Below are 17,024 nucleotides of genomic sequence, written 5' to 3' on the forward strand. Positions count from 1 at the left end.
TGGGAGAAAACCCCAAAGAATTGGGGATAATTAGTTTTACATTTTTTCAAAAACAAACACCCACTTTGGGAGTTTGTTTTGAAAAAATAAGTAAAACTGTGTAAAAGATCCACAGAAGGCCGTCATATTTGACGCAGCCGTCCATCAAACTTTTACAACACTGACTGGAACCACCATGATGGTGGTTCCTGCCTATGTTAAGAGATGTCCGCATGGCCAGCAGAAAATGTGGTGATAGGATGTTTGTCAGGGCGAGTAATTTACAACATCACCTGTTACTTAGTCCTCCAAACTCTAAATCATGCCGAAAATGTCCATTATGCTATTATGAATAATAATTTTCCTGCTATGTCTTCTGTCTCAAAGGAGCACTCATACGACAATAGACTGGAGTCAGTGTAGATTTTGTTACCGCAACTCCTTTAAAATAACCCATTACCATAATTATAGAATTTTGTTTGTCACCATTGCTCCTCTTTATTTGGGGGAGAATACTCCAGAAGTCATCCCAGCTCCGCTTACATGTGGTGATCATGCCTATCTGTATCCCACCGCCCCTACATTTGCACTGGATGGTAAATGTAGAAAGATATGATGTCTTTGCCAGCAGTGAATGCTAAACCTTCCAGCAGGGGCAGGCTGTAAAATAATATGTTGACACCTTCTGCAAGACCAAGTCCATGTATGCATGTTATCAAGGTGGCAAATTTCCTTTGCTCTCTTTCCCTCTGTGTTATTCTTACAAAGACCATGCTTTTCCCCCCCTTTTACATGATTCAGGAAATTCCATTTTACCACATCTGGAGCGGTTGTCAGAGAAGCCTTCACTGCACTTTCACGTTGGAGCGGTTAAACTTGAGCACGGTGGAGCTGATCTGCAAACTCTGTGTGCGGCAGGTGGAGGGAGAAGGGCAGATCTTTCAGCTCAATTGCACAGTGTCAGAGGTAGGCTGCCCATTATCTTGTGCACTGACACAATTCAGGCAGGCCCAACATGTCTTTTCCTCTTGTTTATTTGGAGCCAACCTCATAATTGATGGTAGAAATTTCTTTAATTAATTAGTTTGGTTCAAAAGTACCTTCTATGCACTAAAAAGAATGTTGAAAAAGTATACATTCAACTTAGCCAAGAAAATACAATGATGCAGATCATATACTTGGGCAAGCCCCCCATGGGGACAAACTTTCAGGGCCTCATTTATGGGAAGTGTTGCACCGCTGAGTGAAAACAGCGATGCAACACTTTTCAGTGTGCCCTCTTTGAGACACCATGGATGCGCCATATTTACTGTATGGCACTCCATGTCGCAAGGATTTACAGATACATCAGTATTTCTGATGTATCTGTAGGCGCAGTAATGATGCATTTCTGGAGTGTGTCGCAAAAGTGATGATACTCCAGAAATGGGTCAGTAGACAGGGGCAAGTCCCATGTTAAAGGCGCCTGCGTCTGTCATACGCCTGCTGTGAGTCAGGCCTAAGATTTTGACGCAGTGGCATCCTAGAATTGGCATAGTGAAATAGATTTCACTGCGCCACTTCTACAACCCTTTTTTACGGGGGAACGCCCACCCTGCCGCATTATACCTGATGCAGGTATAATGTAGCGTAAGGCTTTACAAAGTGGCACATCTCCTTAGATGCGTCACTGTGTAAATATGGCGCAACATGCCACATTTCTTACTCCTCCACAGCATCAACAGTGGTGTAAAGAGCTCATAAATAGGCCCATCAGTCTTCTCACCTACCATCTCAAGACATATGTTACTCAATATGTATCCGTTGTGGCATACGGGAGACTTAGTGGCCAAAGTGGCTCCCAGCAGACAGACATGCTAACACCACTATTGTTCAGCATTGTGTATCAATAGTGAAGTGCCTTGTGGATTGATATTGAGAACTGAATTATGAAGCCTATTCATGAGTCTTGAGGTTCCACTGGAGTTCCTTAGTATGAATAGCACTGCTATCTGTGACAGTGGAAGCATGCATGTATCTAGCTTAGGTCATTAGAAGAAGTTCGGTTGAGAGGTTTTAGATATTGAGGGTCATTTAGCCTGAGTGAAAATAATTTGTACATGAGACAATAAAAGAGTACTGGAAAATGCAGGTATAAAACTTTTGTGCCAGTGTTCGGGGGTGGGGGTGGGGGGGGTGAACAACGTAGTGTAGTGTTTTTTCACTTGTGAAGTACCGTACTTTTCAAAGAAGCCTGCATGAAGTGCACGGGGTCTTTAAGAAGAGGGAGCTCCGGTGTGAAAATCTAGATTCTAGTGGTGCTTTTTAACCCTTTCCTTGCTGCCGTCGGCCAATGGCCGTCGCGAGCACTACCTTGGTAGTGATGCGCACGTCCGTTGCCCGACGTGGCCCCGCCCACATAATAGAACCCCCTGCACTGCGGCAAAATTATCGCCGCAGTAAACGGATTAATTCCCACGCCCTTATTTACAACAGCTGCTCACACATATAATCTCACATTCCATTCTCTTGCAAGTGTCTGCTTTCTAGCCAGACTCAAGTTAAACATACATGAAGTATGCACATGAATATGTGGGATGTGTGAATGCTTGTGTGCATGTAATGCACCTCAATACCTTTCCGCTACCAAAACGCTGTATAAAAACTTCAAGTAAATAAATAAATAAACAAACGTGTGTTTGTTTGGAAGCAAAATAAACCAGGGAGGCAACAAAAACACCCTGGGGCAGATTTACAAGCCCCTTGTGCCACTTTTTCGTCATTTTTAACATGGGAAAAGTGACGTAAGGGTGGCACAAGGGGATTGTGAATAAGCCCCCCTGTCTTCTTTCACTACCTTTCCTCACATACTTCTTTGGCTCTGCCCTCCTCTTCAGTATGTTACAAGCTTTTGTGTACAACAGCCGAGCAAAAATAAAGAATACATTAATCATATGTAAGTACTAGCATTGACAATGTTCCAGTGAGACAGTTGTGTCAGAGACATTCTGCTCTTAAGGGAAGAAGACAGGGAGCCTGCCAAAGTGATACCTTGGTCCTCTGTGGAAAGAATCTTTCCCTGGATGCAGAACACGTTCTGGCCTAAGTGTTGTGCTCTAATGCAGAGTTCTCCAATCTTTTCTGCAAAAATAGTTACTTATGTTCAATAAAAATCATCCCAAGTTGCAAATATTATTAGTGTTGCAATAGTGACCACATCAGACAAAATTATATTAGTGGCCACTATTAGCAAGATTACCAGCTGTGATCACCTCAGTTCATGAGGCAAATTGCCATTAGCAATGTAAACAATAGCTTTGAGAATGTGGAATGCCTCTCCATGGGTAGGAAATACATAACAGTTATAGCTTCTTTTCCCCTGGCACCGAGGTGATAATATAAGTAATGCCTTATTAGTGTTGCATGAATTATCACTGAAATATCAGCTTTGAATACAGTTTGGGAAAAAAGCCATTTTATTCTAAACCTCAATTTGTAAGTTTTTAAAATCCTCATTTTTTACCTCAAATACATGCTTTTGTAGTTTGAAATACACATATGAATTCAGCCAAGCAAAATCTTCCAATTTAGTAGGCTGGGCTGCACACAGAAACTTACAGCTAGCTGGAGAGCTTCCAGTAGCTCAAGAGGTACTCTTTGGAGCAGCCTGCTCTGATGAATACAGAACTGAAGGTGAGACCCCACACCCATAGAGAGTATGATCTGAACTCAAGACGAGACTTGATCGGGCTACTGAGGTCTGCACTGTCTGAAGCTGTACATTGTTTTTGCTGCTAGTAAATCTCTTCTCGTATTGGAAAAACATTGTGGCTATAAGAAGATTAACCCCTTAAGTGCTGCCGTCGGCCAACGGTCGTCACGGGCACTACCTCCCCAGTGCTGCGTGCGACCGCTGGACGTCCAGTTCAGCACCGGATAATGGACAGCGCAGCACTGGGGAGGTTTGTTTACTAGCTTTAAAGGGGTTAAGGGCCATATTTATGCACTGGCTGCGAGGCTTTTCCACCACGCAACTTGGTGCATGCATGACGCAACCCCAAAATGTGATTTTTCAAGCCACGCACATACACTTTTCATGGCCCTGAGGGGCTTGATAAATCAGGAGTAATGCAACTCAGTGCAAACTGCTGCGTTACTCTGTGCTGGGAAGGTGTTGCTTGGGTGTTCCCATGCAACACACATGGATTTTGACGTATTCTCAGATTTACCATTACTGGGAGACCTAGGAATGCGCCAAAATGATACTTTTTCCCTGGGGAGGCATAACAAGGAGAAATATCTTTATTTCTCCTTATTACCTCCTCTTTCTATGTGTGCTGAATTCTGCAGCACATATACATAGCGGAAAATCCCTAAAGAGATTGTTGTTGCCCTGGAAAGTGACCCCACCTGCACAAAAACAATCCTGCATGCAACGCAGACACCCTTGCAAGCCATTGAGTGCCAGCAGCGGGAACAGGCAGGAATGTGCTGTATTGTGATAAACACGGTGCATTCCTGCTCTTTCCCTGTAACGCAGCACAGCAAAATGACTTGCTGCACCGCGCTGCATTATATTTTCATCAATATGGCCCTAATGCTTTTTCATTGGGCATCCTCCGTTCCCTGCAGTGGGTTGTGCACACTGAGGGTAAAAAATCCTACATTCTAGCCAAGTGGTCAGGTCTGGTCAGCATTCTAGATTACAATTTGGTTGGAGAAGAAACTAATGCACATTGGGTCGTTGTGCGGCACATTGGAGGAACTTGGTTAACTGGAGGTAGCCTTGCATTAATTGGTTCTTTGGGTGACAATTACAAAATCTCCAGGAAGAAGATGTTTAGGAGCTCTACTCTACCAGTAGGGGCTCGGCTTCCTAAAGCTTGCAGCATTCTAACCTGGGGATAGGCCAGACCCCAGAACAGATACACAGGAGTTCAAAGCTGGCCTTTGAGTTACACACTTTCATCAGCGCTTTCTTTTTACCTTTTGTTGCCAGGCTGCCTTCCTATTTGTATTATTTTTAGACATACAGCCCACAGCAACAGACCACGGCTGATTCATAAAGAGCGCAGCCGCTCCCGGATAAGACAGAGCAGAATCCCACTTATCTTTCCATTCTCCATCTCCTATCTCACAGCCGCACATTACCATCCCTACTGGTTTTGGACGGGGTATTCACTTTTTGTTCCCTGTGGGTTTGCAAAGTTCAGCGTAGGCGGAATTTCAAATGGCAATCAGCGCTCCGGTGCTCGGGAGGGGAACCCACTGTGACTTTGATGACTGGCTTTCATTCTGGTGGCGCGCGGTACATGGCTGGCGCTCTCCTTTGTGAGCGGGAAAGAGCACTTTGAATGTCAGCCCAACGTTCAACAGGTTTTTTTCTGTCCTTCAACTAAAATGCTTTATTTCAAGATTTTGTGCATGAAAAATCGTCCAGATAAGGCACATACCTGATTTTTGCCTTTACAAAAGAGCATTTGAGCGAGTTAGTCATGACTTTTTGCTATTTCAAAATCTTTTCCAACGGTGCTAAATCTGCGCACTTGCAATTTACATATTTCATATGCCAATGGTGGCCTGCTGAGCTCAGCAGATGACCATGCCTGTGATTGCTCTTAAATAAAGCATTTTTTTTTTTAAATGCAACCCGTTTTCCTGAAAAGGAAAACAGGATACTTTAAAAAAGAAAAAAAAGAAACTTAAACTAACATTTTATATGAATAGGCAGGTGTCCATCGAAAAAATATTCTTGACAACATTTGCAAAGGGGAAGGGGCTTCCCAGGAGTTCCTTCTCCTTTGCGAATGGCTTGCCACTTCCTTTGAGGTTGTGGTAAAAGAGAAATGTTTTGTGACTGGAATTGGTGAATTGTTCATAAAAAGCAAACATTTTATGTTTTTGTTTACACTGCTGGAGTTTTTATAATGTTTTAGTCAACAACATTATTCTTTCCAGGCTTATTGGCTTTGACAATGCCTGTTTTACCCAGGATTCTTGACATTGACTTCTGTTCACCCTTGCTCGGTTCGATTTGCTCTTTCTCTCCCTCTCACACTTCCTCTTGTTTTGTGTGTCTCATGCTCTTCCTATGTTCAAGTTTGTAACTCTGTCCCATGCTTTGTCCTCTACTCTTTGATTGTTTTCACTTTCTCTCATTTCACTTTAACTCACACTCACAAGTACAGAGACACACACACTGCCCATAGACTGCCTGTGTATAGAGTGTGTTGTTTATGAAGGCACTTACTCCCACAGAGGTCAAAAGGGTTACATTGCAATGGCGGTCATTTCTGATTGTAAATAAGTATTCCATGGCAAAGCAATTGAAAACATTATTGTGTTAAGATACTCACAAAGAAAAGGGTGTGATTTTCAACTAACAGATATGAGTATCTTGGTGGTCGGATCTTCCAGTCTCTCTCCTTATCTGACTTCATCTTTATGGTCCTCTCTCTCTCTACTTTTTGTGCCCATGCTAAATTAATTTCTTAATTACTTAAGAGTTGTATAAAGTGCTGCGTTTTGTGGTCATTTCAGAACACTTTCAGGGTCTCATCTACAAGAAAATGACACAGCGCAGCACCACAATCTATTTAACTGCTCCGTGGCGCGTACATTTCAAAGTACAGCGATGCATTGTAGTAACAGCAATATGACCCATCCTTGTGCATTCCCTTAAGCTGGCGCATAATCGGCTGCCATTTGACAGTGCCGGCACCGTTGCATCATTTTGCAAGCGTGCCAGCGCTACGGGGATGATTACTTTTTGTGCCGGAAGGTACACTTTCCTGCACAAAAACAATCATTATTGGCATTTTGCTCTTTCTATCACGCATATAAAAAGAAAAATGGAGGCGAAATAAAAGTATCTCTCCTCGTTGTGCCATTCCTATGCCTCCCCTGGGGAGGCGTAGGATTCTGATGCATTCCCTGTTTTACAAAATGTTGCAAATCTGGGAATGCTTCCAGGTCCATGGATGTTGCATGGGAACACCCACAGCAACACCCATGGAACGCCCCTTTCACACAAGTAATGCGTGAAAGAGGCCCATATTTACAAGGCTATGAAAAGTCACGCAGGATGACTTTACATGGCCTTCAAAATATGGGCAAACCCATTGCGCCACTGGTCCATCTCTCTCTATCGCTATTTAGGGTCGTCTTTGATTTAATGGCCATCGAGCAATCAAAGGAAAGAGTGGGGATCACCACAAATAAAGGGTGGTGGGGTGGAAGGGGGAGCGCTGTAGGGGGAGAGGTCATGTGGGAGCTGGGGTGGTTAGAAATAATAGATTTCGTTTTTAAACTTACAGTTTAGCCGCCGCTGCCTCGGGCGTTGCACCTCTCCTCTTCCTGGGTCCCAGTAGCCCATGGGACAAACTCCCATCAAATCCCCGTGCTACAGAACATCGCGGGGATTGGCCTGAGTGAGCACAAAAGACGTTGTGCTCAGACCAGGGAGTCTTTGGGGTTTTCTCCAGCCCGACTGCTCAATGCATCTAGGCTGGAGAAAACCAAAGTGCACATGTGTGTTTTGGTCGGCCTGAGACGACCGGCCAAACACACATGAGCACTTAGGGAGTGTAGCGCATGTAGCACTCCTCCTCCCCCCTCCCATGCCTAGGCCCCGCCCCTCCCATCAGCTCTGGCTAAGAGCCAGCAAATGCAAAATAAAATGATGCAAGAACATCGTTTTATTTTACCTTTGCTGGCTCGGAGGCAGGCAGTGGGGCGTCGCTCCTTTGCCATTGCGGAAGAGCTGCAGCTGAAAGAAAAGTTTGTTTCTACGACAGGATTACGGACAGGGACAATGTGACCTGGCAGTCTTATTGAATTTAAAAAGAGCAAAGGAGGACTCTCAAAGTTTTTTATTCATCCAAGTATTTCATTGCCTTCATTATGTCTCCACATCTACTTCCTCGGATGAGGTGTTTTAAAATCTAATTTTTATCTTGAGACCCCAAAACGCGGCAGGCAGATGGTCGAGTAACCATTTCAAGCAATTATTCTGATAACGACAGGTGTCGGTGGGCTTGTTTCACTTCCCTCTTTGGCTGGAATTTTTCATTTTCACTTCCTCTCTGTGGGAAAGTGAGATAATGAAAGAGAGCCATTGAGAGCGAAGTATCCGATCCTAGCATCGTAGGCGCTTTTATACGGGCGTGTTGTCTATTTCAAAGTCATTGATTTTCCGACGCACTTGAATAGTTACTGCTGCGCATGTCTAAGGAAATATTTCCAGAGGTAATGAGGCCATAAAAGAGAGTGTCTCTGCATGTGTATGTGTGTGTAATATCCCTCTAGCTATATCTATATTTTTCTCTCTCACACACAGCACACACACGAATGAAGCTTCTGTGATCTTGCTGCTGCACTTTCATTCGTTTATCATCAAACATGCATCTTCAATTTAACAATTGTGCTTTGTAGAAACACTTAGACAGTCAAAAGTGTTGTATGTATGGTCTGGGTAAAGGAAGAATAGAGTAGGTTTTGAAATGTATTAGAACTAAGGGTCAGATGTATGACCATTTTTATCGCTCGCAAATACGGCTGCTAAAAAGGGTTATAGCATGTACAAAACCTATTTTGCGAGTCGGTAACAGGTTTTGCGAGTTGCTATTTGAAAGGGGAATGCCAAGGGCATCCCTTCCTAATAGAGAGTCGCATTCGGATGTAAGATTGTTTTGCAACCGCAAATGCGGTCTTGAAACACTCACATTTACAACCTATTTCAAATTGGTGGTATATCGCCAACTTAGTGGCAAAATTATTTTTTAAGAGCAGGCAGTAGTCCCACGCATCCCATTTTTCGTTTTAGGGAAAACAGGCTACATTTCAGGGGGAAAAACTGCTTTATTGAAAAAGCAGTCACAGACATGGCAGGTCCTTTGTGACCCATTTTAGGAATAACAAACTCACTGTTGTGCATCAGCCTTTGCAACTCACAATTTGCGAGTCACAAAAAAAATGCAAATTGCAAGTGGCAAACACTGAGGGTCGTACATCTGGCCTCAAGAGAGGCCGGAGATGGGTGTAATAGCATTAGATAGGTGACTGCAAGGAATCCTGGTCCAGTCGGTGAGCATTGGTGGAAACGCAGGACTTCGGCTTGGGGCATTCCATTTTGGGCAGGAATGGTGAAGGACATTAAGTAGATACATTGCCAGCTGCTGTTACAATTTTTCACATTGTATGCATTTGGTGCAATTAGTAGGGTTGAGACACCATCTGAAATACCTCCTCCTAATCTTGTTTATTCATTGCTTGCAAAATAAATGTATATACCTACACAGAAGTTTAAAACTACAGGCAATAGTGTAGGCTGTGCCCATGATGCCAATGCAGGGGCCACATATTTCAAGACCCTTTATTTGAAAAGACCCCAAGGAGAAATATAAGCCGCCCGTGATGTAGTCTGAAACAAAGTAGTTATGACTCAATGGTAAATAAAATATCCCACGCAAAGCCAAGCATACTGAGATATGAGGGTGTGGTGCACCCCGAAGACCAATGTAGACATGAACCTTTACGTACCATCACAAATTATTGCGAAAGTGTGCCAGACAGCAAAAAATGTCTTTAAAACTCCACTAAAATACTGTACATTCTCTCTATATCTTTTTATTCACCAACATATTCTTTGATGAGTAATTTTGTCTTACATTTGTCTTATATCTGAATTATTGCTGAACTTCTAGGCTTTGTTCGCAAAGCATTTTCTGTGAGTAATTGTGTCTTACGTTCACCACTTTCTCATGAATTTCCCAGGGGTAAGGTAGGCTTACTCAGAAACTTGTTTTGCAAGCTTTTTTGACTTGCAAGCCAGAACTTGACCGTAGACTGTGACATCACTGAAGGCACGTGGCTGCAGAAGGGGACATTATTTCCGAAATTTATTTTCGGACTGGGGCTTCATTTCTGAACCTGGTTTAGACTGCAGCATCACTGCACACACCCGACTTTAGATTACTCTAGAACGTTGACGTCAGACGTTACCTCATAGTATGAAATCACTTGTGGAACCGAATGTCAAACTGTGATATGAGTCCATGAATATGACTTCAGACTCAGAAATTTTTCCAGGAATGCCTTGCTAGTCACAGACATTTGTACAGGGACATTTCGGATAATAACATTGACATAAGCCTTATTGTCAGAAGTCTGCTAATCTTCAAGTGCACTAAATAGATTGGATTTAGGAGGGGTAAACAGTACATTGCAGAGCCCAGATCTCAAAATCAGACTATCACCGTCCTAATGAGGCACTGTGTTGTATGTTGTTTATCATTTCATGCTAAGTAAATTAAATAATCGAATTAAAACATGTAAATGCGCCACATGTCTTCTTTTGTTTGAACATTGTCAGAGAGGATGTGCAAAACACCTCTTACAAATTCCTCCTTAATAAGAGAAACCTTTTGAAAATTTGTGGATTTGCCACAGTTTGGCCAAATCCACCTAACAGGCTCATGTTCATGTCACCCACAACTCAATAAAAGTTGTTTTGCTTTTCATATCCTCTTTGGAAAATGTCTAGAAGCGATTACTTAATGAATTAAAGGCATTTTAAATTGTTTCGGCCCGCAGTCAACTGTTTTTTTTGTCAGTTTCACATGCTGTTTTTTATAGCCTTTATATGTCGCTGGCACGAAGTACTCAGAAGTTCCCGTATAGTATTATGTTGTGGCATTTAGCACCTTATGTGCTGCTGTTGGCCGTTGGACGTCGCGAGCACTACCTTCGTAGTGCTGCGCACGTCCAACGGCCGACGCGGCCCCGCCCGTTTTGCAAAATCGCGGCCACGGCAAACGGGTTAAATACATAGACTTACCAAACCAATATGTTTACCACTGTTGAGGACAAAATGGACGCCACTGGGCACCATGCTGCTCGCTACACTCTTTCCCTGTTGCAGAAGGGGAGGGCTATCAGAATGTGCTTTATGTGGTAGCCAGCGTTCTCTAATGCATCCTACAAATGCACTACCCTCCACTTTCTGAAAGAACCCCTTCCCTTCTCCCTCCTAAATGTTCAATTTGGTCTAGCGCTAATTGAACTTGGCCCGAGTTTGCCTAATGGGCCAGAGCGCTACAGGGACCCATAAATCTGCAACCACTGCTAAGTCAGCTAGAGATGTTTATTTCTCCTCAGCTCCCTAGTGCCCTTGTAAGATGTTGTTGCAACAACAGGGTAGGGTTCTTTGTACCTGTGATGAACATAGAATAGCTACTATTTCTGCATTCTCGATGTCTCAGAAAAATAAATCTGACCTATTCTGGTTACCTTTTACTACATCTGTTTCTGCTCACTCGCCTATATCTTAGACACCCGCTTTTACATTCTCTTTTTCTTTACTTCCGTTTCTTTTTCTTTCTTCCTTTTATTTATATAAAGCATACTTCTTATGTATTTATTGCCTTATATTGCTACTTTTCTTATTTTAAGCAATTTAATTATTTTGTAATTCAGTCGGCATTATTCAATATTGATGGTGTATTGCTACTGTTGACATTTTTTGTGTTTTTAACTCTTCAATGTAAAATATTAAACACAATAAAAAAAGTTCTTTGTACCTATGCCTGGTATCTGGAAACCACGCAACGCCTTCTTTGTATTCAAATATTCTTAGATTTCTTTAATTGATTCATTTGCAGGAACCTTCCGGCAACATTGAGTTTCCCTTCATGGATGCAGGAAGTACCATCACCACCATTGTAGGCCCCAGTGCTTTTAGCATCCCTCTACCCATTCGACAGAAGCTGTGCAGCAGTCTGGACGCCCCGCAGACGAGGGGGCATGATTGGAGGATGCTGGCCCACAAGCTCAACTTCGACAGGTAGATGCAGCGCTTGTCAATCATACAGGGTGGAAAAGGTGGACTCGTGTTTGTCTCCAAGTTCATTGTGTGGTATGAATGGCACGTAAAGGCGTAAACTGCAAAACCAATGAATGCAAAAAACTAACTGTTACCCCACTGTCAGAATACCCAGTGAGCATCAATACTTCCCGACAATCAAGCATATGCCCACAAGTATGCTAGAGCTGGAGCTAAAATAACAAATGAACCCAAGCAGATTAAACTAGGCCGCTAATAGGTGGGGAGTTAACAAGACATTATGTAGACATTCCAGAGAGGTCAACATTGATAAGATATGTATGATTGATATTTTGAGAGAAACTGTTTTTGAATTTTTGGCCAAGTGGTGAGCCCCCTCGGTAATCCCAATGGGGCCGGTACTCGGAGTTAGTGGCACCATTGAACTTACAAGTAGGGGAGCTTCATGCGAAGATTGTGGTCCCTGAAGAAGCCAAAATCTCCATGTGAAAGAAACGCCAAGTCAGTAAAAGGCGGAAATCGGTCTGGAAACACTGGGGCCTAATAGAAAAGAAATGGCGCAGTGTGGTACTGCAAGCAATTTAGCAGCGCTGTGCTGCGTCATTTCAAAAATGCAGTGATTTGCTGTATTCACAAAAATATGGCGCACCCCTGTGTTTTCCCTTGCGCTGGCACTAAAAAAAGCTACCTAGTGCCAACACAGACACCCTTGCACCACGGTGGAAGGGTGCCTGCTATGCAGGGTATCATCCCTGCAACGCAGGCACCCTTGCGTCATGGTGCAAGGGTGTCTGTGTTGCAGGAATGATTGTTTGTTTGCAGGAAGGGACACCTTCCTGCACATAAACAATCATTAAAGGCGATTTGCTTCTCTCATGAGCGCATTCATAGAAAGAGCACAAACGAGGAGAAATAAAAGTATTTCACCTCGTTGTGCCAATCTAACGCCTCCTTTTCAGTGGTGTTAGTTTTTGGCGCTGCCTCATATTTACAGATCCTTGTAAATCTGGGGCAGCCTCAAAAAGCAATGGGTGTTGCGGTGGAACGCCCACAGCAACACTCATTTCATGCTCCTTTTATGCAGACACCTGCGCGAAAGGATACAATATTAACAGCGCTTTGTAAATATGGTTTGCACCATCGGAGTGTCCTAAAAAGTGGCGCTCCGGTGGCACAATGCCCTTGTAAATCTGCCCCACCATTTCTTTAAATCTCTGTTATTTCTCCACATTCGTAATCACCAGGACTCCGATAACAGTCGTTCTAGCTGTGGGGAGATGATAAGGATTCTTTGTGAGCACTCATAGATAGGGCCTAGGACATTGTAATCTGTGTTATCACATGGAACTGCCTACCTAAACAAAATGTTTCTCGTACAAGTATCCTCCAAATTTGGAGTAACCAGCTTACCATCTGTAAATCATTCATGCAAGGAAGCTCTCCTAATACAGACTTTTGATGCAAAATGACATCTATTATTCCTAATTTTTATCTGCATGTATCAAATAGGGCTAGGGTGGTCATGCCACTGGATGTATAAATGGAGTGAGGTATTTAGATTGGCCACTAAGCATGTAAAAACTCTCCACTGAAATTCCTTCTACGTAAATTGTTATCCAGTATGTGTTTTTTGACATATCAAAAAAATAGGATTCAGTTTTACCATTAGGTCGTTTCATCAACCCTTATCTCCTGTCAAGCCATTCTAAGGTTTAGGCAACTCCCAGACTTATGGGCAGTTTAAGTGCCATGCTGCCAACAGTCGTTCATCTCCCGGATTAACGACTATGCCAAGGTAGGCAAAGGTATCCCGTCAACCCAAAGGGGCACATTTACAATTCAGTTTAGTGCTGCACATGTTGGCCTTTACAGTGGTAAGTAAAGAGATGATCGCTTTTGCGCAGCATTGCATCACATAATCATCTATGTCTTGATGATCACTTTAGCATTGTAGCTACCAGACCAATAGCTCACTGCATGAGCAATATACCACTATTTCCAATCTTTCTTTCATGAATAGACACCCACAGAATATCTCCTTCAGTGGCATATGGAGGTGTAAGCTGCATAAACATTAACTGCAAAGACCACAGACACACAAACTACTGTCAAAGTATCTATCAGATATAAATATCTCCCATCAAAGATTTTGACATGCATCTATCCAAATTGTAAGCATTTTCTCACAGATATGCTGGCTGACTCTTCCCTTGGCTCATGACCCCCAGCTCATATCCAAGCCACCTTTTAAGTCCTTTATTTGAATATACATGTCTGTGTGATGCAGCCATTTGCTGGATTAGAAAGAAAAAATGTGTGGCATGTGTGGCTTTTGATACAGATGCTCGTCATACTCCTACCATCTAGTGTTGTCACTATTGTCCATACAAGCCATTGGGGGGACAAGCAATGTACATTCTGGGCCTCATTTATGAGGCCCTTTCCTGAACTTTTGCACAGATGAAACAACACTTTTTTGAGGTTCCGGTGGCAAAATGTGCCCCGGCATGTTTGCCAGGCTTTTCGTGGTCCTGTAAATATGTGCCCCTTTCACGCAGAACACTGAGTGAAAGGGGCATTACATGGGTGTTGCTGTGGGTGTTCCCATGCAACACCCAAGGAACATGGACTATTCCCAGAGTTATTAGAAATCGTAAACCTGGAAATGTGTCAGAATCTAACACCACCCTGGGGTGGCATTAGGGAGGCTCAACGAGTAGAAATGTTTTCATTTCTCATCGTTTTGACCTTTTTCTATGTGTGCTGCAGAACATAGAAAGAGGAAATCCCCTGTACTGATTGATTTTGTTCAGGAATGTGTGCCTTCCTGTACAAAATCAATCATCCCCACAACACAGGCACCTGTTCACCATGGTGCAAGGGTGCCTGTGTTGGGGCTTTGTGCGCCAGCACAGGGGAAAAGCACAGGAATGCACCGTATCACATAAATATGGCACATTCCTGCCCTTTTGTTTTGAAGCAGGGCAGCGCTGCAAGATTCCTTGTGGCGCTGTCCTGCGCAAAAAGCTCATAAATGAGCGCCTCTGTCGCTGCATGATTAAGCCCAACCTAATTCATAATTTTGTCCTTCTCCATCACATATGGCCTCATATATCTAGTAGCCCTAACAGTACAATACAATGCAATACAATAAAATGCAACACAATGCTAAGCTGCTCTTGTTTTCTGCAGGTACCTCAATTACTTTGCGACAAAGCCCAGCCCCACCGGAGTGATCTTGGATTTATGGGAGGCACAGAACTTTCCAGAGGGGAACCTGAGCACCCTGGCTGCAGTCCTGGAGGAGATGGGGAGGCACGAGACCATGGTGACCTTGGTGGAGGGCAAATATTGATCTTGTCGTGAACTCTGCAAACAGACTTGGAGATGGAAGACATACCCAGGGGGGACTCCCGTCGAAGTCCCTGTGGAAAATGTTCCCGACCAATGAGGCTCACGGAGACAATTTCGAACAAAGAAAAAAAAATAATTCGAAGAAAAAATTCAAAGGTACCTTGATGACCGTAAATCAACCTGACATTCCTCTCAGCTTGGCAGGACACTGCTCAGTACACGATTTTACAGTTTCCTAGGAAACGATTTTATTGCTGTCCAGATATATGGATGAATTTTCTAAACAATACCCGTTGCTATGGACATTGTTTACATCACATGATAGACAGGGGGTATCAGCAGGGAACTGTCCAAGAGCTCTTTATATTTTTGTGTAAGCCATGCCGAATCAAAGCTGTGGACAGTTTGTGGCTATTTCGAGAAAGCAATTTCCAGTGGTATTACAGCCGGGCACGTGGATTAGCGCGTTGAGTGCCAGATAATCCACTGCGCTTTTTTTTGTTTCCTTGACTTGTTGTCAGAACACAGATCACTGTAAACATCTGGAAGCCAATCAATCTCCAAGCGCTCTGCAGGGATGGAGCCCTCCAGTTGCTCAGCGAGCTTATCGCAACGTATGTCATTTCGCAGCAAAGTCAGGCTTGGGCAGCGCGCGGTGCCCCGGCATCATCAAGAGTTGCTGACAACCTCCCCACAATACAATGTAAAATGATTGACAGAATTGTTATTATTAATTACTCATGTTAGAGTTATGTTCATATTTTTCTACCTTTGCCCACTTGGTTCTTTGAAGGTGTTGCCTGCAGCCATTGAGAAGTCAGGCATGTCTGCAAATGCTTCTGATTGGCTCTCTTGGAGCGTCTTATGTGAGGCTGCAATTTAAAGCATCGAGGCCTAAAGAGTGCTTACAGATCTGAACGTAAGCAATGCCGGGGCCTCATTTTCAACAAACACACCCACCGACACAAGATCTGACTCTTCACACGTGCAATCTTTCTTAGCCACAACTGGTGGTGATAATCGGCGCATCCTCTCTCGACCTGTCCCAGATCCTTTTGCCTGGTGAGTTAAGAAGACCTCTCCTTCACAAACTGTGAGGGGGGTGCACTTGGGTGGGAGCTGCTGATTCCATTCTTTCAGTGCCCATTTGTGATGGGCATGGCGGATGCTTGTGCCAATTAAGCTCATTGGGGGTGAGAATGAGCTAGTCTGGTACAAAGTGAGATTATCCACTTGATGATGTGTCTGACAGCCTCGCAAACTAGCTTTAGGTCCCAACTTTGTTTCAAACATCCTTTCATTGTAGTGCCAAGTGTACCCTGAAGAGGTTTTGGCTTGAATTTGTAACAGAATGAGGAAAGGGTGCGCTTATTAAAAGTGTCCCTCTACAAATGGCACACTGTTTGCTAAAATATGTGAAAGTGACTTACATGCCATGCAACTACCCCTGATCTCTTTCAAAGTAGAGCCTTTGTTTGTGGTTTCTTTTTCTCTACATGTTCGTGATGTCATAGGCAGAAAATGCAGCATGCGCAGTGTTTGTCTATGATGTCACAAACTGTCAAAGAAATGTAAACAAACTAGCTCACTCTTATGCCAAAAGTGAGAGCGGGTATTACTATATTTGGAAGAAGCGCGTTAAAGAGAACTGCATGTTAATATTTGGCGCAGCCAACTGCCACCGCCAAGTGCAAACGAAGCCATTCCTGAAGGAGCAATTCTCCCCCAAAGCAGATTCATGTCACTCTAGCCACATATACATTCCCATTCTTGTAAGTGTGCTGTTGTGGGAGGCTATGCTGAGGTCAGAGAGAAAATTGCTCCAGTTATGTGAGCACTTAATGCAAGCTTCAGGTTTTTTTGTATTAAG

At 43.4% G+C, this 17,024-nt stretch overlaps 1 protein-coding gene across 2 annotated transcripts in view; it reads left to right on the forward strand.

Moving 5' to 3' along the window:
• UNC5C (unc-5 netrin receptor C) overlaps nt 1-15,291 on the forward strand; it is a 441,641-nt gene extending 426,350 nt beyond the window's left edge. For both annotated transcript variants that reach the window (XM_078676216.1, XM_078676217.1), the window contains exons 15-17: nt 781-945; nt 11,619-11,800; nt 14,993-15,291. In XM_078676216.1, coding sequence (XP_078532342.1) covers nt 781-945; nt 11,619-11,800; nt 14,993-15,155 — 510 coding nt within the window. In that variant the 3' untranslated portion in view covers nt 15,156-15,291. The remainder of the gene's footprint in view (nt 1-780; nt 946-11,618; nt 11,801-14,992) is intronic.
• The last annotated feature ends 1,733 nt before the right edge of the window (nt 15,292-17,024 follow it).

This window comes from Lissotriton helveticus, chromosome 2_1 (genome assembly GCF_964261635.1).
Source record: "Lissotriton helveticus chromosome 2_1, aLisHel1.1, whole genome shotgun sequence".
NCBI classification, from domain to species: domain Eukaryota; kingdom Metazoa; phylum Chordata; class Amphibia; order Caudata; family Salamandridae; genus Lissotriton; species Lissotriton helveticus.